The sequence below is a fragment of the Mytilus californianus genome, unplaced genomic scaffold (genome assembly GCF_021869535.1).
Source record: "Mytilus californianus isolate M0D057914Y unplaced genomic scaffold, xbMytCali1.0.p SCAF_2, whole genome shotgun sequence".
In the NCBI taxonomy this organism is placed as follows: domain Eukaryota; kingdom Metazoa; phylum Mollusca; class Bivalvia; order Mytilida; family Mytilidae; genus Mytilus; species Mytilus californianus.
The window spans coordinates 104,440,656-104,468,409 of NW_026262668.1; the positions used below are offsets into that span (position 1 = coordinate 104,440,656).

A 27,754-nucleotide genomic window follows, 5' to 3' on the forward strand; every position below is an offset into this window, starting at 1 on the left:
TTTAGAAAAGATAACAATTTATTCTTTTTCAAACAAAATATACAACATAACTATGTACAGTATCAGTCTTAACAAATCTTTAACAAATAAATAGACACAAACTATCATTAAAGTTTATCGTACATGCTTAAAGTCCTTCTCCAGGGATAATGTTATTTTAAAAAAAATCCAAACTTACGTAACCTGAAAGAAAGAGTTAATTACAATATTTAATTTTATTGACAATGTTCAGTAAGCATTAATGGTAAACATCTTACAATAAGCATTTATGATAAACTATCAATTTCCAAGTGAATTATCTAGTCACACAAAATCAATCTTCTCTTACAACCTTTAGTATTCCATTTAAACATGTTTGCTTTGCAAACAAATAAATTGACAGGAATACATACTTTCTGTGTTACTGGAAAATTCAACAGGAGAAGTCTATATATAAATAGAAAGGCAGCTTCACATAGCACTACCAAATATCATGCCATTTTGTTATAAATAAATAGATAAATTAAATTACTAAACAGAAGAAACACATAAAAATCACCTAAGTAAAGGGCTTTCTTGCAACATAACATTTAAATTACAAAAAACATACAGAGAAAAGTTTGTAGTACCTATGTATAGAGAATAAAACCAGGCAAAAAATGTTTCATATGCTTTAACAACTTCGATTGCCTGATGGACTAATATTAATGGCGTGTTGATACAGCAGGTTATCCAGGTATCACTATGGATTTTTCATTGATATATATATATATATATGTTTTTAAAAAAATAAGGTTTTCCCCAACTTAAGTCAATAATTTAGTTTTAAAAGTTTAATATATAAAGATTTGTTAAATATTTGCATGCTTCCTGAATTAGACTACTGTAACTTCTTTGCTTAGAAAACTTTTTAATCTTTTGGACAATATTGCCTACTGAGGAAAATTACTATTGTTTTTTGGTGTATAAGGTGATTTTACTATTTTATAAATGGCTTTGCTGTAATGACTATAAAAGCTGTAGCATTAGTTCTTACAATAATACAGTGGAACCTGCATGTCCAAAACTATGAAAAGTAAAGGAATTTAGTGTCCTTTAAAATTTCGATTTTTTTCAATGTTTTTAAACTTGGATGAGTCTAACTGGGTAGATTCCAAATCTCTGTAACCTTAAGTACATTTCGAAGTCCCCATAAAATAAATTGAACATAAAATAGCACTGATCTGCTGATGTTCAAAGTACAAGAAAATTTAGAAGGAAAAGAAAATATAATAGTTTTGAAATATTGAGCCCAATATTAAAATTGTATGTTTTTATTGTATTTCAATTTAATCCATGCAAATCAGTTTGTATGAATTGCAATCAGAATGGCATAATTATAGTACCTTTTGATGTCAGATTGATCAATTAGAAAATTGTGTAACACATTTTATAAAAGATAATTAAAAAGAAATTTGAAAACCCAAGCCAACATGAATTCCCTAGCCTGCAGCCGTATTGCAAAAATTTTGGAAACGGAATCTGAAATGAATTGAAATGAAAACTTGATCTGTAAGTCATCAGTATATACTAATGTACCAAAAAAATAGCTAGAGATCTACATGCAATGCAAAAATAGTTTAGACAAGATAATTTTCTTAAGTCACTTTTTGAACCATTTTTTTTTCATATAATCAATGCAAATGGATTGCAACATAAAGCATTTTCCAACAATAACATACAAGGTTGTTAATACATGGTAAACAAAAATTGAAACAGGAAAAATATGTTTGTAGCAGCTAGAATGACACAAATCTCAGATAAATTCAAATAGCTAGGACAGGTCCCTTCCACATTTCAAGGTTTTACTGTAATTTTAGTATATAAAAAAAACTGCAAACTTTTGTTAAAAAAGATTTTCTCACTAAATCACAATATATTGCAAGTACTAAATATATTACATATAATATATGTTGGAGCAAGGTGGGAATCTTAAATGATGAAAAAAATGAACAAGAGATGATTACAATATAAAAATATGCTTTAAAATGCCATAGAATTTCCTGCAAGTGAGTTCATATTTTCTAATTCTGTCCTCTATATCTTTATGAAGACCTTCAGTTATTGTGCATTTCCATATACAAATACTCAAATATTGATAACCAACATCTACTACAACAGAGATATGTCATCACTGTTATGGCACAAAGGGATATACGAAAAATAGTTACATATTGTTCATAAAAATATACAAAATGGGTGTCAGAAAAAATATTGGATGGAAAACAGAGAAGACTAGTGCAATGTACAATACTGAACTGAACACAACTAAATTTGATGAAGAAGACAAAGTCAAAACTGACATTATCATTGATAGTTTTCCGTTTGTGTACCATCTTTATACTATCATTGCAAAGTTTGTATAATGATTTAACACAACTGTTCTATTGTTCTATATAATTTTACTCAATGATTGTAAAGTGAGTCATAATTTGAAAATTATAAGCGATTCATGCGCTTTAACAGAGTTTATAGTGACGACAGTCAAATCGTTCATTTTTGGTTCTAAAAGCTGAATTAGTTCTAACAGAATGAACTGGTCAGATAGAGGAAACTTGCCAAATTTTCTTGTATCAGTCAAAATTTGTTCCGTTTAGAATCGAATCCCACAACACTTTTGCAATTGATTTTTATTTCATGTGCATTTATAAAGAATCAAAATAGAAAACAGTCAAATTTACATCAGACATAAATTAAACAATATAGTGTATATCTAGATCTGTAGTGACAATGTCTTGTTCATCTATATGAGATTCTACACAGCCCTACCTGATACATGAACAAGCATGATCCCTGAAGAAACGATTGTATATATTCATTTGATAAATGGCAGGAATGGAAATATAGCAATAATCCTTTAAAAACAATATACTGTTCTAAAAGACATTCATCTAAAACATTATCGATGCTGGTCAGAAACTTCAAAGACTGATTTAGAGACACTTATAAAAAATTAAAATTCCTTAACTTTGAAATGCACCGAGAACAATTGTATCCATACTTATTCTGAATACTTTATTTCATTCTCAAAAAAAAAAAAAACAAATCTGAAAACACCATTTTTTTGGTACAACTGATTTTATTTAAACTTTTAACTTCAATCTTTTATATTTGAATTTAGTGCATAAGTGATAATGTCTGTATCCAGGAATGCATATTGTAAAAAAAAAAGTATGTCAAAAGTAAACTAATACAGCATGTGTACACACCATAAATGATAAAAAGTTTGGTATAAGATTTGGAAGAGATAATGTCATTGCTATCTAGTTAAACTTGATAGCTGCATGAAAGGAATTTTTCACCTAAATCTACATCATACATGTATACTGTTAGGATAAGCCTTAAATATGACAGCTGAAACTTTGTTAAAATAGGTGCAATTATAAAGTTCACCTCCAGATCAAAATAAATCATTTATATCTACTGCTGTGAAGTGTGTAAAAAAAAATTAAGCTTATTTTAAGCAAACAAGATTTTCAGCTTGATGAAATAAAACATCACCCTTTCACAGAGATGTCAGCAATACAAAGAGATAATGAGTTTATAATATAGAAAAAAAAACCCACTTTTATTTATAATACAGAACAAATATTTCACATGTACATTTATGTTTGTTTTTTGACTAACAGCATAGATCAAACATATCACTAGTATAAAGAGATGTATATAAAATATTTAACATAAGTGGACGGTTACAACGAGACACATTTGACTGACCTATTTAATAACTTGTATGTCAAAATATTAATGATTTACAGCCATGATTGATTATGTGCACACTAAAATGTTAAATAATAACAAATATTCACATTTTTATTCATATTTCAATTATATCATTTGATGGCAAATATCTATATATTCTTCAACAATATAAGGAAAACACTTATTTTATTAAAGCAGATTTGTAAAAATATTATTGCAATAAATAATGTTTTATAAAGAAATAATGAAGCTTTCTTTACTACTGTGAACTTCTAAAATGATCTTGTGTACTTAAATAAATTATAAACACTTGAAATGTTCTATTTTCTTCAACTTTTTAATTCAATATTTTCAAACTAAAAACTAGTCCTTTTTACACATGTATATGTACTTAAAATAATTTCTTATATGTGAACAAATGGAAAATTTGGGATAAAATACAATCAATAAGCACTATCTATGCTACTATTTATACTTCTATTTAAAAGGAGAATAAAATTATAATAAACTCCATCTTTAGATTCTTATCAAAATACACCTGAGGTTTAACAAAAGCACTTGATGGAAAAATTTGTCACATGTAACTTAAATTCATGGTTGTAGTTTTGACCAAAACAAATCCTCCTAGTTGATTTTCTTGGTGAAACAAAAATCATTAATACAATTCCTACTTATGATTTATAATTTTTTTTTAAATGGAGAATTGAATGTTGAACCAGGAATTGAGCACTGATTTCATTGGCTAACAGAGGTAGACGTCTGGGTGCTCTGTGTTCCCTGAGATTTAATTGTAACTTCTGGTGTATACATCTTGCGTAATGGACAAAATGCTGAATCAACACTTGGCTTTAAAATAAATTGTGATGGCTTGATTGGACAATACAACAATGGTTCTTTAATGATCGGATGACTTTTCCTGAAAATAAATATGATATTTTTTGTTAGAAGACTTTTATATACATTAATAAGCTGTCAATACATATGTTTTGGCATTGTTCAAGGTCATGCTTTTCTCAGACTGTTTATTACGTCTTTTAACTATTATGTTGGATGTGTACTAATGGAAATTTTAGTCTGGGAAAACATGATTTATCTATTCTGTAATTGGCTTTGAACTACCTTTCAGTAACTATGAGTACTCTTAGATCAGTACTTTTTGTATTTTGTCTTTTTGTGCTTTGTGATAAGCTGATGAGTTAAGCCCTTTCCAACTGATTTTTACAGTTTGTTCTTATGTTGTGCCATTACACCACAGTCCCAGGTAAGGGATAAGAACTCGTAAACATGTTTAGCACCGCAACAGTCTGGCTAGTCTGTCCCAAGTCAGAAGCTTGCAATTTAGTGAAAGATGTTGGTTGCTGTCGGTCATATTTTTTTTTTTTTCCAAAATCAGGCTGTTAGACAATCAGGATCTAGATTGTCCCTGGCAGCCATGTTTGTTTTACATAAAAATACAGACAAAGATCTTTGGTTTATAAAATAATGCAGACTACACATAATGTCACTTTTGAATTATCCCTGGATTATGGTTTATTTTAATTATAATGTATCTTGTTTATACTAGGTATCCAAATACATGGTGTCAGAATCAATATTTACAAAGTTATGAGGTAATGTAACAGAATAGGGTATAAAAAACTAAAAGAATTGTATATATTGTATTCAATGCCTAATGTCATGACGATCAAGGGAATGATCCACAAGGAAAATGATGTAAATTACATTTAGAATAGTTTTGTCTCATCATGATTCAGAAAAAATACTGTTTTTTAGACTATAGAAGTGCTTTATGATAGGGTGGGGATTAAGCCTTGGGTATGGGGTATATTGCATTTAATGCATATAATCATAAGGGATAAGAAAAGTTTTTTGGTTTGGGAATTTAAACATTGAAAGTCAAAGAAATGTACAAACCGAAAGGATAGACTAGAAACAATAACATTAGAACTTATGACTTCTGAAGCGAAAAAAGAAAAACCCAACACATTTTGAAATCTGAATTAATGGTACCATTTCATATTGGTCTTAAATTTTACACTGCAGCCATTGACTTCAAATTGGAATTTTACAATTTTTTGAAGTAAGACATGCTTCCTGAAATTATATTATTTAACAACAAAACAAGAAAATCCTTTAAATTGATATCAAGTTAACTTCAATGTAAAACTAGCTGCAAGAGAAAGTTTAAGACTATATTTAGTTTTGCTGATGTTCCACAAGATCAGAGAAGAAAACACTGTTAATGCAGGATACTTACGTATCTTCATCAATAACTTTGACCTTTTCACAGCCATCTGGTGGTTCTCTTACAAACAAGTAGGAATTATTTGGTCCTGGACTAGATATTTTCTTTTGTAAACTATCTGGAGATTCACATCCTTCCACTGAGTAAAAAATTATAGAAGACAAACATTCAAATGTTTTACATACAGATATATAATATGACTTGACTGCTATCCACTAGTAAATCAAAGTCATTAACTCAGTGGATGCTCTATTATCAATTATACAAATATTAGAGGAAATATCATTAACCAATGTCAGATTCACATGATGAGTAAAATAACACTGAATAATACAATGGCAAGATTTAAGTGGCAACTTCTTCCTGAAAATGAGATATTAAAATGCTAATAAGATAGCAGTTCAAATATCACTTATTCATATTACCTCTTAAGAAATACACACCATATAAGTCTAGATAAAAGATATGTCAGAAACAGCCATGCTTGGAAATACATTTTAAAGGCAAGAACAATTATAAACATTATACATATCAATGTCTGATCATCTAAACACATATACACACATATCAGAAACAGCTTTCAGACATGGTAAACATTTCAATCACTGGAGCATTTTTTTAACTTGTACTTGAGCTCTTTTTCTTCATGCAGTTTTCAATGAACAGAAACAAATACAACTGTATACAAAAAAAATGGTCATTGACATGCACTTTTGATGACATGAACTTGGAGTGATGATAAGAACCCTTATATCTTGCCTCTTTGGACAACCAAGATAATCAATTAATATGAAGAAAACTATATTTTTGCAATAATTACCTTTTTCCATTTCTCTTGGTGAATATTCACTGGATGGGCGCCTAGGTGAAGAATCACTAGATGGACGCCTTGGTGAAGATTCACTAGATGGACGGGATGAATCCATATGACCTGGAATTATTGGAATGGCTGGACTAACTGAATGAGATCTACTACCAGAACTGTTGTCGCTGAGATTTCCTGTTCCTGGTGTCTGGGTATCTATACTTCTGGTACTACTACCTCTGTTTACAAGTTCAGGACAGGGAGCTTTATGTCCATCAGGAATATCATATGCAAACTGTGACTGTATAAATTACAAAAATAAATGTTTAAAAGTACTTTTTTTGTCATTGAACCAAGTAATATATGCTGGCAGTATTATTATTATGTTTTTAAGCATATGTGTCCTGAAAATGAATTAAAACATTTATCACTGGAACTTAATATGTAAAAAGTCAATCAATCAAAATCAGACCAAAATAAATATATTCAAAAATTATATGCAGACATTATATATAATTATATAGTAATTTGTTTAGTAATATGGTATACTCATGTAAAGCCCCCATTTTAAGCAGTGCGAAAAATATAATGGTTTTTGGTTTGCTGGACTTCTATTTTAGTTGCATGTCATGTTAAATTTTTTTTTTCTTTATTCTTAGTATGATCTTTTAGATCAATAGTGAGTAAGGACGGTAATACTTTGTTCTGTAATTATGTATTTCTTTTTACATTACTTGTGAATTTCCAATTTGTATGTATTCTCCAGGTTACTTATGTTTTTAATACACATATTTTTCCTCCTTCTTTATCAAAAAATTTTATGGATCATGCTGTTTTCATCAGAAATATTGAGAACATAGTACCATATGAAGGAAAGTTTGTATACCATGCCTAAATGACAAAATTATAAGGCAAATTATAAACATGTTTAATTCCTTCAATTTATAATTGATATATACACTTTCAACCAAAATTCAAGTAACATCTGGCAAACAACAAATGAGTGTAAAATGATATGAAAAAAATGTATGTGAGTAAAACATGTGCATGTGAAACTCAAACAAACCTTCACCACATTTCTGCTAATGAATGAAATATTTGTGTTTACAGCTTTTGAAGTGACAAGAAATCAATGAAGAATTGAATGAGCAAGGAAATATTTGGAATATCAATATTCTATACTGCTGTAAACACAATCGGTGGATTGATGATGCAGATGATTCGTGATGATGATTTGCCTACCAGTATAGATATCAATGTATCAGGGGAGCATACCCTGTCCAATTCTTCTTCTCTGTTGTGTAGTACTAGCTTCTCTATCTCCTGTAAAACATTTAATATGTGTCACAAACATTTTTAAAGACCCTTAGCTTGCTAATTTTGTTTTAATTTGTTTTTTCTTCATTTATTGCAAATGCCCATGTTTTGGTATGGGAAATTCCATTCATAGTTCAGATCAACAGTTGAAGCTAAGTGCAAGCACTGAAGGGTAAAGATTGCATCCATTTTGCAGAGGGAAATCAAAATAAAACATTGCATTTTATTAAGCATTGGAAGGCAATTGGAGATATCTTGCTTTGTCCATAGATGTAGTTGGTTCATATGAGGATACACTTTTATTCCAATTTTAAATGACATCATTGATATTTATAGAACAAATACTAGATTCATGCACCATGTACATTGTACAGTTAATGTTATTTTCTGGACAATTATGGTACATGTAATACATATACACATCATTTTGTAACTTGAATATCTAAGTATATATTTCACTGATATATTTCTTGAAATGTTCATTGATAGGACATACAGACTATTGTGTTCAATGCACTACATTTTTATCTCAAAAGTAACCATAATGAACTTGATCTGAATGTTGTGGTAATAAGCATTGTGTATCAGTTTCATAACATTTGGTTGAGGCAAACTGAAGTTAGAGAACAGAAACATAGAATTCAGCAATTTTTCCATTTGTAAAGGGGTACAACTCTAAACGGTAAAAATGACGCCACCCAAATTCAATCTTTATCTGTGTGTTGTAATTAACATTATTTATAGTTTCATTACATTTGATTGAGGCAAACTAAAGTTAGGGAACAGAAACTTATTTTGGGACATACGGATGGAGACATATAAGTATTGACAGGATGTAGAATACAGCCACTTAAGGGTTTTGATTGCATGAATGCAAACTTTACCCCAAAAAGTAGGTGCACAACACCATCTCCTGTTGATGAATCTGTGCATGTTTAGTTGAATTCTGTTAAGCCATTTTCAAGGAACTGCATATTAACATGAGGTGAAATGCAGATGACAACAATACAAGTCAAAAGAACTGATCCCAATAGATCACTAGCTTGCTGTCGGGTGACACAAGTAATCAATTACCTGTTATTGGTTCAACATTTTTAAGTCTGATAGAAAAACTAATCTGATGTATTTCATTCAATGTTTACATATAAACTTACTGTATTCAATCCCTCTACACTGTTACGTTGATATCTAGACAGATTACTAGACTTAGGAATGTGATTAGGAATGCCCTGTGGTTTAGATGCCCTCTGTAAGCCCTGCAAGGCAGCTGGAGCTGTTGAAGATAATGCCTGATGATTACCTGGGACTGGACTTTGTTTACCGTTCTGTCTACTCCCTTCTTTAGTCTTCTGTAATCTATGCTTTATATACTGTAAAGAAACAAGCATTCTGTTAGTATTGCCTGGCAAAACATAGTCCCCTACCGGTTAAAAATTCATTGTACTGGAACAAAATGCTAACTTGATCTATAACTTGTCATGGTGTAAGCTATAAACAAATATCAAGTCAACTTCTTCAAGCATGACAAGAAAAAATGTGGAAAATTGATTGAGTGAATTTTCTAAGTCCAAGGACCATAACTCTGCACAAAATCATCAGACCAGAACAAAATTCAAACTTTCTCTGTAACTTGTCATGATAAAACTATATACCAATCATCAAATCAATATCTTTAAGCATGACAAAAAAAAGTGCGGAAAACTGATTATTTGAGTGAATTTTCTAAGTTCAAGGACCATAACTCTGCACAAAATCATCAGACCAAAACAAAATTCGAACTCGATCTGTAACTTGTCATGATTAAACAATACACCAAATATCAAATCAATATCTTCAAGCACGAAGAAAAAAAGTGTGGAAAACTGATTTGCAGATGGACGGACGGACAGACGGACAGACAGACAGACAGACAGACTGACAAATGGAGTGCAAACCTAAAGTCCCCTTCGGTAGGGGACTAATTAGAATACATAAACGATAACAATATCACTGGTACTATACCATATATACATTTATACAAAATAAAAGAATTTAAATTAGTTGGAATCTCCCACTGATGTGATATACTACATTATTCAGAGGTACATATGTAATAAAATAGGTCTTGACTGACTTACATACATGTCAGTCAAATAATGGTTTGGTCAATCTGAATCGGGCCTTCAAACATGTCCGACCAAATGTCTGGTAGAAATTATCACAAAACTTCCAATAATTATATAATAATAGTCTGTGCCAAATTGCATTGTCTGAGATTCTGGTTCTGTCTGGCAGTAGGTCCTGCAGGTTTTTGTCTGACTGCACAGAATTTTGTGAGACAAACAGGATAATATCTATGGCTAGTTTCTCGTTTTTTATATAGATTAGACCGTTAGTTTTCCTGTTTGAATTATTTACACTAGTCATTTTGGGGCCCTTTATAGCTTGCTGTTCTGTGTAAGCCAAGGCTCCGTGTTGAAGGCCGTACTTTGACCTATAATTGTTAACTTTTTACACATTGTGACTTGAATGGAGTGTTGTCTCATTGGCACTCACACCACATCTTATTTCTATATAAAAGATATTGCAGAGAAAGTTACCTTCCACCTCAGAGACAGGTTCTCAAAAAGGACTTGTGATTCATATCAGTTTGGATGTCTACAGCATTTGTTCAAACATATGTTTATCTGTATTTAACAGCTTTAATAACCAAGATATTACTTAAAAGAACTTTATAAATCATTATTTACTTGTTATTTATTTAATGACTTTTTCTGCAAGTGTAGTTTTGACCAAGATTCGAAGAGAAATGTTAAAACCATGAAAACCAGAATGCCTGTAAAAATCAGTGTTCTTAGATTGGATTATTCCATTTAATGTATGGGTCCAGAAAAATTTGCCTGCAAATAGCTTTTGGTTGAAGCTCATCCAGGTTTTGGTCACAATGCAAAATATTTGTTAAAATATAAGCAATTTACAATTGTTAGGCCAATTGAGGTATTATTTATTGAATTGAAAAGGATTAAAAAAAATATAAGCCGTGTTATCAGACGTTTTGCTAGAAATTGTGTATGAAAGCCAAATAGTCTGTCCGAAACAGTCAGACCAATTGTCATGACTTGAATTTTGACTACAATTCTATAGATAAATAACTATGGAACAACATAGTTGCATACCCTGAGTTGCAATCTTCATGGGTTTGTAGTATAAGTAACACATTATAATGTTGAGTACAATGAAGACTGTCATGACTGTTAAGACTGCTTAAATTTAAGTCTATCATTGCTGCTGTATCCTTCAACCTCAGAATCTATATGAAAATTGTAGGAGTCTTTTCACTCTAAAGTGCATTATTCACAAAAGACAGGTAAAGATATGATTTATGGCTCAAAAGATATTTACTTGAACCAAAACTTTTCCCTAATTTCAACATTTTGATTAAAGGGATGCGATTTCTTCACCCTAGTCACCCAGTAGCATGAGCCCTGGATCCCATCACTTACATGTAATGGAAAAAATGTACTAATTCTGATAATGTCTTAGGCATAAAAATATATTTGTGTTGCCGATAACATGCTTAAAAAAAAAGAGTGGAAGGTTGGCCAATAATCTTATTTTTCAAAAAGTTTGAACTGGTTTAAAGAGGGAAAACAGTTAAGGGTATAATAGTGCTTGTTCAAAAATGTCCCAAAAATCTTCAGGGTAGGAGCTTAAAATAAGGGTATGTAGGGTTAGCGGAAACACAGGTATTTTTTTAAGCCTTTATTGTAAACAATATGTTTCTTGTGAACATGTTCTAAAAATATTTACATGAATATTTTTAGCATTGGCAACATGATCTCCTTGCCCAAATGATGCGGATCGTCCATGGCTTTTCTTTTTCTTTTTTGTTTTCTGTTGATTGTTTATTTCCCAATCATCTGGGGTCTGTGAAAAAAAAACAATTGACTTGTTATATTTCTTAATATATATATGTGTCAAAAAATAAGTTACATTAGAGATCTTGTCAAATCCCTGAAATTTCAAGAGTTTTCATCCAATATTTGTGATGTATAATCAGTTATATAATCAACAGTTTTTATTCTCAAAAATTAAAATTACAAGCAGCTGGGGCAGGGGTGCACATTAAACAGTATTTATTCAATCATGAAAAAGACAGCCATCATGGTCATTGTAGATATGTGTTGTCATTTAGTCCTGGAAAACAGATAATGTATTCAAATTATATCATTATGATCCCTACTAATTATATAAGAGCCAACTTGAAATTTGTTTTATTGAAAGACAAGCATTTCTTCTAACAAATAAGATAAGCATTTTTTAATATATTGTTAGGCCTTTATACAATGTAAAATAATTGTCTGATTATTTGTTAGGGCATATTTCTGAAAGTTCAATAAAACGCAAAAAATTCTATTAAACATCTCAAAATATTTTAAGAAAGGGCAAACTAGAAAATTTCATAGGTCGAAGACTAATAGCCCTAGACAACATTAAGGGTTTTTGACAGAAATTTTAATGTGGGTATCAGTGAACAGTGTACAACTTTTTTTTCTAATAAATTTTCATAAACAAGATAATTAAGTTTATTTTAAAAATGTGTGAATAAAAAATCAAATAAATTTACCGTTAACAAGTACACTTAAAGTTGTAAAAGCTGAAGAAGCATAAGTTGTAAAAACTGATATAGCACAAGGTTTTTGTGTTATCAAAACACACCTACTTTATTGTAAGATATCACTTGACCCATATGTTTGCTTTCTAGTAATGTGAATTCTATTCTGTAATGTATCTCTCACCTGGTAAACAAAATTGCCAGTTTGCTTATTAGAACTTTTTTATGCACATGATATATAATATATATATATATATATATATATATATATATATATATACAGTGTTCCAGCTTGAATCTCAGGGCAGAAGGGTGCTAGTTGTTTGAAAGGGCACTTTAGCGTAATAACCATGATTGTAAGGGCACTGTTGGACAGTGTATAAATTACCTTGAATATTGCTAGGCTCAGCTGGAGAACATTAGTTGTATTTAAACCATGTTCAGAAATTAATGTGTTCTTGATGTTGGTTCCAGTAAGAATTTTTTTATCAGATTATCATACCATGAAGCAAAGCATATCATTTTGATGTTAATCTAAACAAACTTGTACATTTGGTAAGGAAAATAATCATCAGAAATTTCAATCTTTAACAACTTATACCAGTCTATAAAAATAAACAAGTAGTTTTGAAAGATGGAGTTATACATGCAAAATTGAATGTTTAATCTAATTAAATTATCGACATTTAAATTGCTTGATCAGTCATATAGTATATTGTTATTAATAAAGTTATTTATTATCATTTCAATTGTTACAAAAAAGTATTTTTAAGTGCACACCAAAGTGCTCCTAAGTAAGGAGTTTTATAAATATAACAGGTGAGACAGGAGATGATCATATTATATTGCATATATTGCAGAAGGTATAAACAGTTACTTTTTTCTCCATCATTGTTAAAAATAAAAGCATTTGTTGAGTGCTCCTATAAAAGGATTATAAAATACCAGAAGTAAAACAGGAAGTGGTGCAATCTTGTTATGTTCAAAGTACAAATTTCTTTGATTCTTCTTTAAATTTCATACTCATTGTTATGAAACAAAACATTTTTACCAATTTAGTCAAAACTGTGTTTGCCTTTAAAATTGTTTTAGATTTTATTTTTTATATTATGCCTACTGAAATAAATTTTTTCAGGTGTACATGCTGTACATAAACATTACAAATGGATAACATGTGGACATTTAATTCTGTATTAAATATCTAGTATTTGTTCAATTATCTTAAATCCACTAATTAGCAGTAAACAATCATTAACAAAGGTGATAAAACTGCCAAAGGCATTAGGTATTTAACTTAATCCCATTGTCAGTTAATTAGTGTTACCAATTTGGTAACAATTTTACCGGAAATGATAGGTATGAAATTTGGAAATTTTATTTTTTTGAAAAGGCAGAGGGGCGGGCCCTCCTTCTATTTAGGGCAGGCGGGAACACTGACATATATATATATATATACAAGTCTAAATTGAAAACAATGTTCATACCTATATATATATATAAATATAGTTACTCTTTGTCTTGCTGATAATTTTTGCAATTCAAATGTTCAACTTAGTTAGTTCCTAATTATTTTTATAGAGCCATAACTGTTAAAAACAGTAACTAGAGGCTCTAAAGAGCCGGTGTCGCTCACCTTGGTCTATGTGCATATTAAACAAAGGACACAGATGGATTCATGACAAAATTGTGTTTTGGTGATGGTGATGTGTTTGTAGATCTTACTTTACTGAACATTCTTGCTCCTTACTATTATCTCTATCTATAATGAACTTGACCCAGTAGTTACAGTGGAAAATATTTTGTAAAAATTTACAAAAATTTACAAAATTTATGAAAATTGTAAAAAATTGACTATAAAGGGCAATAACTCCTTAAGGGGTCAATTGACAATTTTGGTCATGTTGACTTATTTGTAGATCTTACTTTGCTGTACATTATTGCTGTTTACAGTTTATCTCTATCTATAATAATATTCAAGATAATAACCAAAAGCTGCAAAATTTTCTTAAAATTACCAATTCAGGGGCAGCAACCCAACAATGTGTTGCCTGATTGGTCTGAATATTTCAGGGCAGATAGATCTTAACCTAATGATCAATTAATCTCTCGTCAGATTTGCTCTAAATGCTTTGGTTTCAGAGATATGAGCCAAAAACTGCATTTTACCCTATGAACTATTTTGACTTATTTGTAGATCTTACTTTGCTGAACATTATTGCTGTTTACACTTTATCTCTATCTATAATAATATTCAAGATAATAACCAACTAGAGGCTCTCAAGAGCCTGTGTCGCTCACCTGTATTTACTGATGCTTTGGAAATCATGTAAAATAAGGTTAAAATCATAATTAATAGTATTAGATATTATAATGATATCTAAGATAACAAAAAAAAACTGTAAAATTTCTGTAAAATTACTAACTCAGGGGCAGCAACCCAACAACGGGTTGTCGGATTCGTCTGAAAATTTCAGGGCAGATAAATCTAAATCTGATGAACATTTTTGCCACCTGTCAGATTTGCTCTAAATGCTTTAGTTTCAGAGATATAAACCAAAAACTGCATTTTACCCCTATGTTCTATTTTTAACCAAGTCGGCCGTGATGGTTGGAAGGCAGGGTCATCGGACAAACTTTTTAAACTAGATACCCTAATAATGATTATGGCCAAGTATGGTTAAATTTGTCTCAGTAGTTTCAGAGAAAGAAGATTTTTGTAAAAGATTACAAAAATTTACGAAAAATTGTTAAAAATTGACTATAAAGGGCAATAACTCCTAAAGGGGTCGACTGACAATTTTGGTCATGACGACTTATTTGTAGATCTTACTTTGCTGAACATTATTGCTGTTTACAGTTTATCTCTATCTATAATAATATTCAAGATAATTACCAATAAAATGCTTCGCTGGGGCACAGCTTGATACGACCGCAGAGGTCGAAACCCTGAACAGTTGGGGCAAGTATGGACACAAAATTCAAGCTTGATACAGCTATGACTTTGGATTGTCATTAAATATTTGACACAGCATAGGTTTCTGACACAGGATGAATGTGGTGTAAGAACTGGAAAAAATTTAATTTACCTATTATGGTGGAATATCCATAAACTAAATTGTTTGTTAATTTCAATATATCAAAGAATATGTAGAATTCAATGTTTGATGTACATTTTTTGTAATGTAATAAAGTTGAAATTTGGACCGTTTTTGTTCAATGTGGACCAATTTGGTAACATGTATAAATAATCAAAAATCTAAATACATGGGAGCCCATTTAAATACATCATAAAGGTATTAAAATAGAAAGTGACATCATAGTCATGGCATAAAATAAACAAAAATCCTTAATCAGCAACATTTAAAGTAATATCTAAAAATAAAATTCCTTTGTAACCATAAAAGCCCATTTAAATACATCATAAAGATATTAAAATAGAAAATGACATCATAGTCATGGCTAAACATAGCAAAAAACCCTTAATCAGCATCATTTAACAGTAATATCCAAAATGGAAATTACATCATAAAGGTATTAAAATAGAAAATGACATCATAGTCATGGCTAAAAATAAACAAAATCCTTAATCAGCATCAGCAACATTTTATAGTAATATCTAAAAATAAAATTCCTTTGTAACCATAAAAGCCCATTTAAATACATCATAACAGATATTAAAATAGAAAATGACATCATAGTCATGGCTAAACATAGCAAAAACCTTAATCAGCATCATTTAACAGTAATATCTAAAAATAAAAATTTCTTTGCAACCATAAAAGTAAAATAGAAAATGACATCATAATCATAGCTAAAAATAAACAAAAATTTTTTTTATTGGCAAATTTTAAATGGAGTTTATTATACTAAAACAATAAATTTGCAACCATAAACATGATAAAACCCCATTTAAACACATCATAAAAGTATTAAATAATTCAACTACATCATAAGGCTATAAAAATAGAAAATGACTTCATAGTCAAGGCTAAAGGTAAACAAAAAACCTTCATCAGCAAAATTTTATATTGGCAAATTTCCAATGAAGTTTATTACACTAAAATTGTTGGCAAATTTCCAATGCATTTATTAACAATAAAGTTATTGGCAAATTTCCAATTTACATAATTTAAAAGCAGTGTAGATGAGATATTTAAATGAGTTTGAATTACCAACCTTACACTGCTTTTAAATAATGTTCTTTACTCAATTATTTGTCTATTAAAATGGAAACCCTTGTTTTTTAACCTTTTTTCCCCTTATTCCTTAAACATTAGAGCCATAACCACCCCCCCCCCCCCCCCAAAGCCAATTATTACTTTCCAATGTAACCTAAATTTCCAATATACATAATTTTAAATTTCAGTTCCTCATGATATATAACCGTATCATTATTATTTTCTTTCATATATAAATCTGAAACAACCATCTTTAAATGGAAAATTTTAAAGAAAAAAAAAGGAAAAAAAAAATTCCTACCCCCCACACATTTTTTCAACCCCCTTTTGATTCATCATCCCCCACCTCAATCACAACCTTCAATTTGTGGTATGGTACATTGCAATACAATTTCACAGAGATCCATACACTTGAACACAAGTTTTTGTTGCAAACTAAAAAATTCTTATTTTCGACCAATATTTGGCCCCTTATTCATAAATGTTTGAGCAATTAACCCCAAAACTCAATTCCTACTTTCTCTTCGTGATAAAAAATAACTAACTTAAAATGTAAATTTTAAACAAAAAAAAAAGGAAAAAAAAAAATTACCCCTTTTTAGACCCCCGCCCCCCTTTCCCCCCAAACCAAGCTCAATAACAGCCTTGCCTTTGTGGTATGGTACCTTGTAATACAATTTTAGAGAGATCCATACACTTGAACAAGTTATTGTCTAGAAACTAAAAAATGCTTATTTTAAACCCCTTTTTAGGCCCCTTATTACTAAACGTTTTGGGCAATTACCACAACACTCAATTCCAGCTTTCCCTTTGTGAAATGGAACCTTGTAGTAAAATTTCAGAAAGATCCATACACTTACACACAAGTTATTGTCATGAAACTAGAAAAATGCTTGTTTTTTGCCCCCTTTTGGCCCCTTATTCCTAAAATTTTGAGGCAATTAACCCCAAAATCAATCCCAGCATTGACCCTTTGTGATATGGAATCTTGTGGTACAATGTCAAAGAGATTCATATGCTAACACACAAGTTATGTCTGGAAGTTACAAAAATGCTTATTTTCGGCCCCTTTTTGGCCCCTACTTCCTTAACTGTTGGTACCATAACCCCTAAAATCAATCCCCACCTTCCTATTGTGGTATTGAACCTTATGGTAAAATTTCATAGAGATCCATTCACTTAAACTAAAGTTAGAGTGCGAAAACCATTGTGTATTCGGACGACGACGCCGGACGACGACGACGCCAACGTCATACCAATATACGACCTCAAAATTTTTTTGCGGTCGTATAAAAACTGCAAAATTTCCTTAAAATTACCAATTCAGGGGCAGCAACCCAACAACAGGTTGTCAGATTTGTCTGAAAATTTCAGGGCAGATAGATCTTGACCTGATAATCAGTTTTACCCTATGTCAGATTTACTCTAAATGCTTTGGTTTCAGAGATATAAGCCAAAATCTACATTTTACCCCTATGTTCTATTTTTAGCCATGACGGCCATCTTGGTTGGTTGGCCGGGTCACCGGACACATTTTTTAAACTAGATACCCAATAATGATTGTGGCCAAGTTTGGTTTAATTTGGCCAAGTAGTTTCAGAGGAGAAGATTTTTGTAAAAGTTAACGACGACGGACGACGACGACGGACTCCAAGTAGTGAGAAAAGCTCACTTGGCCCTTTGGGCCAGGTCTGCTAAAAAATCTACATTTCATGGACAATAACTCTAAAAGGGTTGTCAAATTTTGACAGTAAATAGATCTTGTCATGCTGATAATTTTTGCAGTTTTCACTTTGTAAACCCATATACCAAATATAGTTATCCTATTACTCATAATAAGTGAGAAATTCATATGACAAAAAATCTATAAATATATTTTTTTTAAGCAGTACCATGAAAATGAGGTCATGGACAATGTAAATATGACAGACAGAAACTTTGTAATTTAATGAATCTCTATACAAGGTATGAGGCATTCAAGTATTCTACACATTGAAATATAAAGCTTTAAATTAAAAGTTTAAGCTGCCCCCCACAGGAGTAAAATTCCTGTCTCGCATTTTGCGACTTTAGCTGCAGCTTGAAAGTTGTTTCTGAAAGTTATAAGGGTGAATAGATCACATATCAAGAGCAATTACACCAAGACAAGTCGACATATTTTTCTCCAAATTTCAGGGTAGATACATCTTGTTTAAGTTGTTATGGCGATCATTTTTGCAATTTACACTTTTAAACTAGCTCATATAGTTTTTGAAACAATGGCATGGAAATACGCAAAATGAAAAAAATATGTTTCAAAATTTGACTTCAGACATTATCTATAAGTATCAATCATAAAAAAATCTTCTGCCAAAGTTTCATTAAAATCTATGAAGGTAACTGGTTTGATAAAGTAATTAATATGTAACAAATTTTAACCCCAAACTGTATTTACTATTTGTTAACTGCAATAAATTAAATTCCTTATTTTCATTATTAAATATTTTGCTCTGGATACTGTCTTTTGATCATTAAAAACTTCTAGTTTAATATGAGTATGTCCAATTTACGTAAAATTCAATGAAGGTTTGACCAAGTTATTGATGACTGAAAAACTTTCACTTTAGGCTGAATTTAAATGTTGACTATAAAAAAGTCAATCTGTCAGTAAAATACAAACAACTGAAAATAAATATTTTCAAAATATTTTCAACCTGGACGAAAATCAGAAAACGTATAGTTGATATCTGATAGATGATGCAGATAAACTTTGGTTTAAATCCATTAATCAGTTTCACAGAAGATTTTTAAAGAAAAGTTTACAGAGAACAGACCAAAAGTGAGGTCAAATGCTCACTGTCACATGGCCCTTCCAGACAGTTGGGCTAAAAACTTAGCTTAGACTCATAAAATTATGTAACTGCTGATTTAGCTTTAGGTAAGACATACAAAATTGTGTAACTGGTAACTACTGGCTTAGGTTTAGCTAAGACTCATTAAATTATGCATTACTGATTTAGGGTAGACTTTAAAAATTATATAACTACATTTGTAGTGACAATACATGTAAATACAACATACAGATGAAAAACTAGTAAAAATGTCTCATTAGATCAAAAACTTTTTATTTTTTGGCTATTTTGATATATCATGAATAATCTTAATGACTTGGTGCATTATCAAAATCACCAGAAAACATCATACCATATGAACATTTGTTTATAAGTACCTGGGTAGTCTGATCCACCATAAAATGTGACGATAAAACTTCTGGAGTAGGCCATTTACCACTCAGATAAGAATTGTAGATAGCTTCCAGTGATCCAGCTCTTCTTAATGATGGACTCCCATTACTTCTCACTGCACGGGGTTTCTCTACTACAATCATATGAAAGTGGATAAAGAGTTTAAATCACAATTAATACTTTGAACAACTTACTCACAGGTGATCCGGCAAGCACCAACTTTTTATTATGGTCTGTGTTTTAGATATATTCAATAAAACTTCGTTATTATTTCAGACTGGAAAAAATAATGCCCAAACTATCATAGGTCTGGTATAACTAGAGTGCACACGCTGAAATGTCTCACCTGCTTATTCTTTAATCATAATTAAATAATTAATAACATGAATAATCATAAGGTCAAATAACCCCTGCCAAACATTCCATTCGCCATGTATAGTTGACCTATTGCTTAATGTACCCAATAAGCCGACAAAATCACAATAAAATGCTCCGCTGGGGCGCAGCTTGATACGACCGCAGAGGTCGAACCCTGAACAGTTGGGGCAAGTATGGACACAACATTCAAGCTTGATACAGCACTGAATTTGGATTGTAATTAAATATTTGACACAGCATAGGTTTCTGACACAGAATAAATGTGGTCTAAGAACTTAAAAAATTTTAATTTATCTATTCAAACCATATCATTATTATTTGCTTTTATATATAAATCAGATATAACCAATTTAAAATGGAAAATTTTAAAGAAAAAAAGGAAAAAAAAATCCCCCCCCCCCCCCCAATTTTTTGAACCCCCTTATGATTCATCACCCCCAAACTCAATCCCAGCCTTCCCTTTGTGGTATGGTACCTTGCAGTACACATACATGTGATGGACTGTGAAACTAAGATCAGGAGTTTTGGAGATTAGGACTCAGATCAGGATGTTTTTAATCGACATAAATTCTGTCGTAAATGTAACCGTGTGCTGTAGAAATTGTCTGTTAAAGTGTGTTTTCTTCAACTTTCCATCCGAATTATAGTACCTTTGTATTTATAAATTTTCTCTATCTTTTTAAACTTTCAACTTGTTCAATCTAACATTCTTCTTTTTCAGTATGTCCTTTACATTTTTTAGGTCATATCTTTTTCACCATGATTCATTGCAATCAGAACATTTGCTTATCAATCTGCAAGTAGATCTTTTATTGTTATCTTTATGCAAGTAGATTTTTAATCCATGATAAGTAACACATTCAAGCTACAATCATGGGTCATAGTTATTATATAAATTTCAATTTAAGCCTTGAAAGGAAGTATAGAACCCTCAAATAATTTTCAAATTATTATTTTTTGATTTGTCCTAAAACATTTAAAATCATTTAATTACCATCCTTTTATGATTATTTGTTTAATTTATATTTTATTTATATTCTTTTAAAAATTTACATTATTTAAAGGAAAGTAACTTAATACAGGATAAATCAAGGGAAGTAACCCAACATTCATTTTAAATAAACAAAGTTTTATTACACAACGGCAGTTAGCCTGAGGTAAAAATCGTTTATTACCAGTATGTTTGACACCCAAGGTGACAAGTGAGGCCATATAATTATGCATGTTAATTGATTTACAGGTAAAATATAACTTCAGTAATGTCAGTTACACCAGATATGTTGGGCTGAAATTTTTCATTCATGAAATATTTCATACACGGGATTTTTTTGTCTTCAACGGGAGGTCGGGAGGAGACCCCTGAAAACGGGATTATTGTACTCCCGTCGGGAGGTTCACATGTATGAACTGTACAATTTCAGAGAGATCCATACACTTGAAGACAAGTTATTGTCTGGAAACAAGAAAAATGCTTGTTTTTGGCCCCAAATTCCTAAACATTTAGGGCAATTACCCCCAAACTCAAACCCAGCTTTCCCTTTGTGATATGGAACCTTGCAGTACAATTTCATAAAGATCCATACACTTAAACACAAGATATTGTCCTGAAACTAGAAAAATGCTTGTTTTTTGCCCCTTTATGGCCCCTAATTCCTCAAATTTCTAGGGAATTACCCCCAAAATCAATCCCAGCCTTCCCTTTGTGGTTTGGTACCTTGCAGTACAACTTCAGAGAGATCCATACACTTGAACACAAGTTATTGTCTGGAAACTAGAAAAATGCTTATTTTTGGCCCCTTTTTCCTAAACGTTGTGGGCAATTACCCCCAAAATCAATTCCAGCTTTCCCTTTGTGATATGGAACCTTGTAGTACAATTTCATCAAGATCCATACACTTACACACAAGTTATTGTCAAGAAACTAGAAAAATGCATGTTTTTTGCCCCTTTTTTGCCCCTAATTCCTAAAATTTGGAGGCAATTACCCCCAAAATCAATCCCAGCATTCCCTTTATGATATGGAACCTTATGGTACAATGTCAGAGAGATCCATACACTTACACACAAGTTATTGTCATGAAACTAGAAACATGCTTGTTTTTTTTCCCTTTTTGGCCCCTAATTCCTAAAATTTGGAGGCAATTACCCCCAAAATCAATCCCAGCATTCCCTTGGTGATATGGAACCTTGTGGTACAATGTCAGAGAGATCCATACACTAACACACAAGTAATGTCTGGAAGTTACAAAAATGCTTATTTTTGGCCCCTTTTTGCTTAACTGTTGGTACCATAACCCCCAAAATCAACCCCCACCTTCCTTTTGTGGTATTGAAGCTTATGGTAAAATTTTATAGAGATCCATTCACTTAAACTAAAGTTAGAGTGCGAAAACCAATGTGTCTTCGGACGACGACGACGACGCCAACGTCATACCAATAAACGACCACAAAATTTTTTTGCGGTCGTATAAAAACTAATCATTGACCAATGAACCATGAAAATGAGGTCAAGGTCAGATGAATCCTGCCAGACAGACATGTACACCTTACAGTCATTTCATACATTAAATATGGTTGACCTACATTTGTAATCTGGCTACTGCTTATAGTATCTAATTAACTGACAAAACCATGAAAACTTTACATTGTCAGACCAATGATCCAAATTTAGTTGACCTATTGCGTAATGACATACCTGATAAACGACAAAACCATGAAAAATTAACATATACCAATGAACCATGAAAATGAGGTCAAGGTCATATGAAACTTGCCAGACAGACATGTACACTTGCAATCATTCAATATGCCAAATATAGTGACCCTATTGCTTATAGTACATGTATCTGAGAAATAGACAAAACCACAAAAACTAATTATTGTTCAATGAACCGTGAAATAAAGGTCATGGTCAAATGAAACCTGCCAGTCCGACATGTACATGTACACCTTACAATCATTTCTATACACCAAATATAGTTGACAGGTTGCTTTTAGTATCTGAGATATAGACTTGACCACCAAACTTTAAACTTGATCATTGATCCATGAAATGAGGTCACAGTATTATGTTCCCTGTCTGAAGGACATGTAGACTAAATGCAAGGAACCCATACATGTATTATATACCAAATATAATTCACATGACAAGAAAACTAATTTTTTTCAAGCAGACTGAACCATGAAAATGAGGCCAAGGACAATGGACATGCAATGTATGACAGATGGAAACTTCGTAACATACATGTATGGTATCTGCATACAAGGTACATGTATGAAGCATCCAGGTCTTCTAACTTCTGAAATATAAAGCTTCTAAATACAAATAAATAGTTTTCGTAATCCGTATGTCTTGCATTCTACAACTTTTGTCTGTATTTCTATTAAACGCATTATAAAAAATTGTAGCTCACCAAAATTGTTTGTTGGTTATTATTTCGGTAAATTGGAATGACCTACCATGTTCATTACATTTCATTTACATACCAAAACTGGGGAATAGGTAATCAAAAAGATGTGCAAAATATATTATTATTGATTAAATATAAATTAAAATACAATTAAAAAGAGACTGAAGATACAAAAAGTGTCAAATATTAACTTCTTTAATAGATGATGAAAAAACAGACTATTTTTATATTTTTTATTTTAATAATAGAGTTGTTGAAATCTAATTTGAGTTGGTCAGTACTTTTGGCTTAATCATCATTTTCTGTAGTTATGAGTAGTATAATAAACAGCTGCGCCATGAGCACATGATACGCCCATCGCTTTTTCAATAGATATAAACCAGTCACCAAAGTTTCATGAAAACTGCTTAAAGCATATTTGAGTAATTGTCCAAAAACTGGAAAATCCCCCTTTTTTAATGAATAAAACACCATAACTCGGAAGCGTAAAATCCAAAATTTATAAAAATCGAAAGGGAGCTCACGTCAATAGATATAAACAATTTACCAAAGTTTCATGCAAATTGGTTAAAGCGTTTTTGAGTTATTGTCCGACATGTTGACGACGGAGAGATAACAGTAAACCATAATACGTCTCATAAACGGCCGTATAAAAACTGCATATTATTTTGGACATTGTCAAAATTTGCCACTGAGGACTTATAAATTTCAACATTTCTGCTACATGTATATAATAAATCAAATTCATAATAGTGTCATAATTGATAAAAAAAATCATGAATCTCACTTACTTACCCTTACATTCGTAATAATTATTTGACCAATATTAAAAATATTGAATAGACACTAAGTAAAGATCCTGAATAATTTTGTACTTATTGATTTTGCATAATTATTTAATTCATAATTGTAAACAACAATGTAAAAAATACTTGAAATTTTGGGAAAAAATTGGCAAATTGCAAAAACAGTTTTTAGTCAGAAATTTTTCTTCATATGGTATTGTTTATACATCATGATGTACATGCAAGATTTCTGGGATGTTTAACTCTCCTACATGCGCGTAGCTCCCAATACGCCAACACGCAGTCGCGTACACTTCGGCATGGTGAACAAAATAAAAAGGGCCAAAAAAAATGAAGAAAATGTTTAAAGGAAACACATATATGTTGTCGCTTTTTTAATTGATGAAATGTCATTAAATAACGGTATTTGGTTTCAAAATGAAAGTTTTACTTAAATCATGACGTTTCTAGGTATGTATACCCACATAAGATGTCCGGCGTTGAACACGACATGACGTCCAAACGTAGCGAAAAAGGTGAAAAGGCTAAATGGAAAACTATTGACATTTTTTTACTAAACCCATTTCAACAGAAACGAAAGGTTCTTCAAAAAAACCCATTTCCCAACAATCCTTGCCAGAGTCTGAGAGAATAAATCACGATAGTGAAAAAGCAAATGCAAGCTCCATCTCAGTTTCGATCTCCAAAGCCAACACCGCTCCGTACCCAATTTGCAGATGACAGAAGTTAAGATGCAATTACTAACATCCAACTAAAAAGATGTAAATAATTTTGACTTCCCGACAAAGTATGTTGATTTTAATTCTTCCAAGTCACTCTAAGTGTGTAAAACGTTTCCCAAAATCATGGAATAGCATATGCCAGGGGTAACTCTTTGGATTTGAAGGGGTATGCGGAAATTAATTTAAAATTGTGTCCCATTCATTAGAAGATATGAAAATCCCTACCCCGAAAAACAGTCAATTTGGAAAAGTACACACGTCCTAAATTAAATTGTTAATAACAGACCCAAATTATTATTATACTAAAGATTGTGTAAATTAAAACGTTTGAACCCGAATTTATCGTAACCCAGTGCTGTATCCTTCTGTAGATACTATTTTGAGTATTATGTTGACAATGCACCCCGGTAACAAGTGCTACAGCGGAGAGATCGTTCAGTGTACTACGTCGGTTGAAAACATATGTACGATCAACTATGAATAACGATAGGTTATCATCGCAAGCATTAATGCATATTCATCAGGATTTCAATGTGAATATTGACAAAGTAATGGATAAGTTCGTTTCTGCTTATACCCGAAGAGCAGATTTTGGACAATTTTGAGTAAATTCATTTCATAAAAATGATTGACCCTATTCAACAGAATTCTGAATAGTTTTGCATTCATGAATTGTCTATAAGACCTATGTATCACCTCTTTTAACCCTCCTATGACCGAAAAGTGAAAAAAATATCAATTTCTACATAAAATGGTCGAAAAAATTAGGCGTGCACATCATTTTAGTCTAGCTACACCCCTGTCCTACATCAGAGTCTTGTGTCTCTGGCCATCTCCAGTATGGAAGAAAAATGCAGGTGTTCAGTGAGATCTGGATAAACAGACAGTTGGACAAACTCACAACTGTAGTGTTGACAGGCCAACAAGCACTGTAGATGAACTTCTAAGACCACTCGGCCACAACCAGGGCTTGTGAAATACCTGTTGACAGTGTTACTGTAAGGGACAACCTTTTGATATTCTGGGGAGGAGGATTTTTCAAATGCAATAAAAATAGCAATATTCATTTTCACCTTTTGTGAGTCTCACTTTTTTTATAGGTGTGGCTTTGCAACACAAAAATTTATTTTCAATTTATAATGTAAACATAAATTTACATTCTGCATTTTGTTAGGCAAAATATTCTTTCATTCTTTATTAGGCAAAGAATCTATTTTAAGTTTTAGTCCTTGTTTAGCCCCCCCCCCCCCCCCCCCCCCCCCCAGAATATCAAATGGTTATCCCCCAACTTACCCTGACACTGGTAAGAAGGGAGGAATGGGGTACCCCACATGAGGAATGACAATAAAATACTTGTTAAAATAACGTTATCAATAAATATTTTACTCCCTTTGACGCTTACGTTTGCTACAAAATTAGACTTGACAAATGACCACAAAAAATAAAGGCTTGTGTGACCCTAACGGTAGCGAAAAAGGGACGTTTGACAATAAAAGGGCATTCCTACCCTCCTCTGTATTGGTATTTTTTCATTTTAACTATATTAAACAGAAGACAGGTTTTATAAACTTTCTATGCTTCAAAAATAGTTTCTTCGATAATATTTGTTTCATGTATCAAAAATCTAAATAAAACAGTACAACTAGTAATTTGGCAAGGTGCCAGTTTTCAAGACGCTACAAAACCTCTGCCGGCTTAGAATTTCCTCACCTTTAAAACTTGGCGAAATAGGCGACTTTCGTTCTGGTGAATTCCGATGACCAATTGCAATCGGTGTTGGCGAACAAACCGGACTTTTTCTAGTAGGGCTGCCTTTCAACGTGAACGGCTTCACTGCTTTCATAGGTCTCATCATGGATGGCATCGCAGAGGGTGACAAATTTACCCGTCCTCTCTGAGAACCTTGTGATGACATTTCTCAATGAAATTCACGCTCAAATATTGTCAAATAAATTATCTTACAATAACTTAAAATGCACCTTTGCATTAATTGTCAAACAGTAGGAATTTTACATAATTTCACAAGCGTTCGGTTGTGTATTATCGGTGTCCTCAAGAATGTATGTCGTATCTCACGTGACTTGCTATTAGACATTTCATTGGATAATTACACCTGAGTGTTCCTGTTAAAACACAATTATTCCATAGTTCTTTGTATTAAAAGAAAACTCTTCTGTAGATTTTCATATCTTAGGTACATCAAAAAGAAGAAAACATTATCATTCGTTTCCTTAGGTGAAAAAACGATCTCATCAGTAGACAAAGGAAATTTGTATATACGGTTATCTACCCTTTCATGACAACCCTGATGTAAACATCCGGTCCACGTGTTGTAATGTCAAAACATTTCACTTG

General features: G+C 31.6%; 1 protein-coding gene across 2 annotated transcripts; it reads right to left on the bottom strand.

The window, feature by feature from the left end:
• LOC127730654 (glucocorticoid-induced transcript 1 protein-like) lies at positions 1-27,690 on the bottom strand. Of its 2 annotated transcripts, none has more exons than XM_052239156.1 (8): positions 27,110-27,690; positions 20,068-20,216; positions 11,877-11,993; positions 9,242-9,457; positions 8,046-8,093; positions 6,786-7,071; positions 5,978-6,104; positions 1-4,636 (listed from the first exon to the last, which is right to left on the bottom strand). In XM_052239156.1, exons 1-8 carry the CDS (start codon positions 27,312-27,314, stop codon positions 4,456-4,458), a joined length of 1,329 nt encoding a protein of 442 aa, XP_052095116.1. In that variant the 5' UTR covers positions 27,315-27,690; the 3' UTR covers positions 1-4,455. The 2 variants fall into 2 exon arrangements, with proteins under 2 accessions (XP_052095116.1, XP_052095115.1); XM_052239155.1 differs by having other exon boundaries at positions 8,013-8,093.
• Positions 27,691-27,754: the final 64 nt, after the last annotated feature.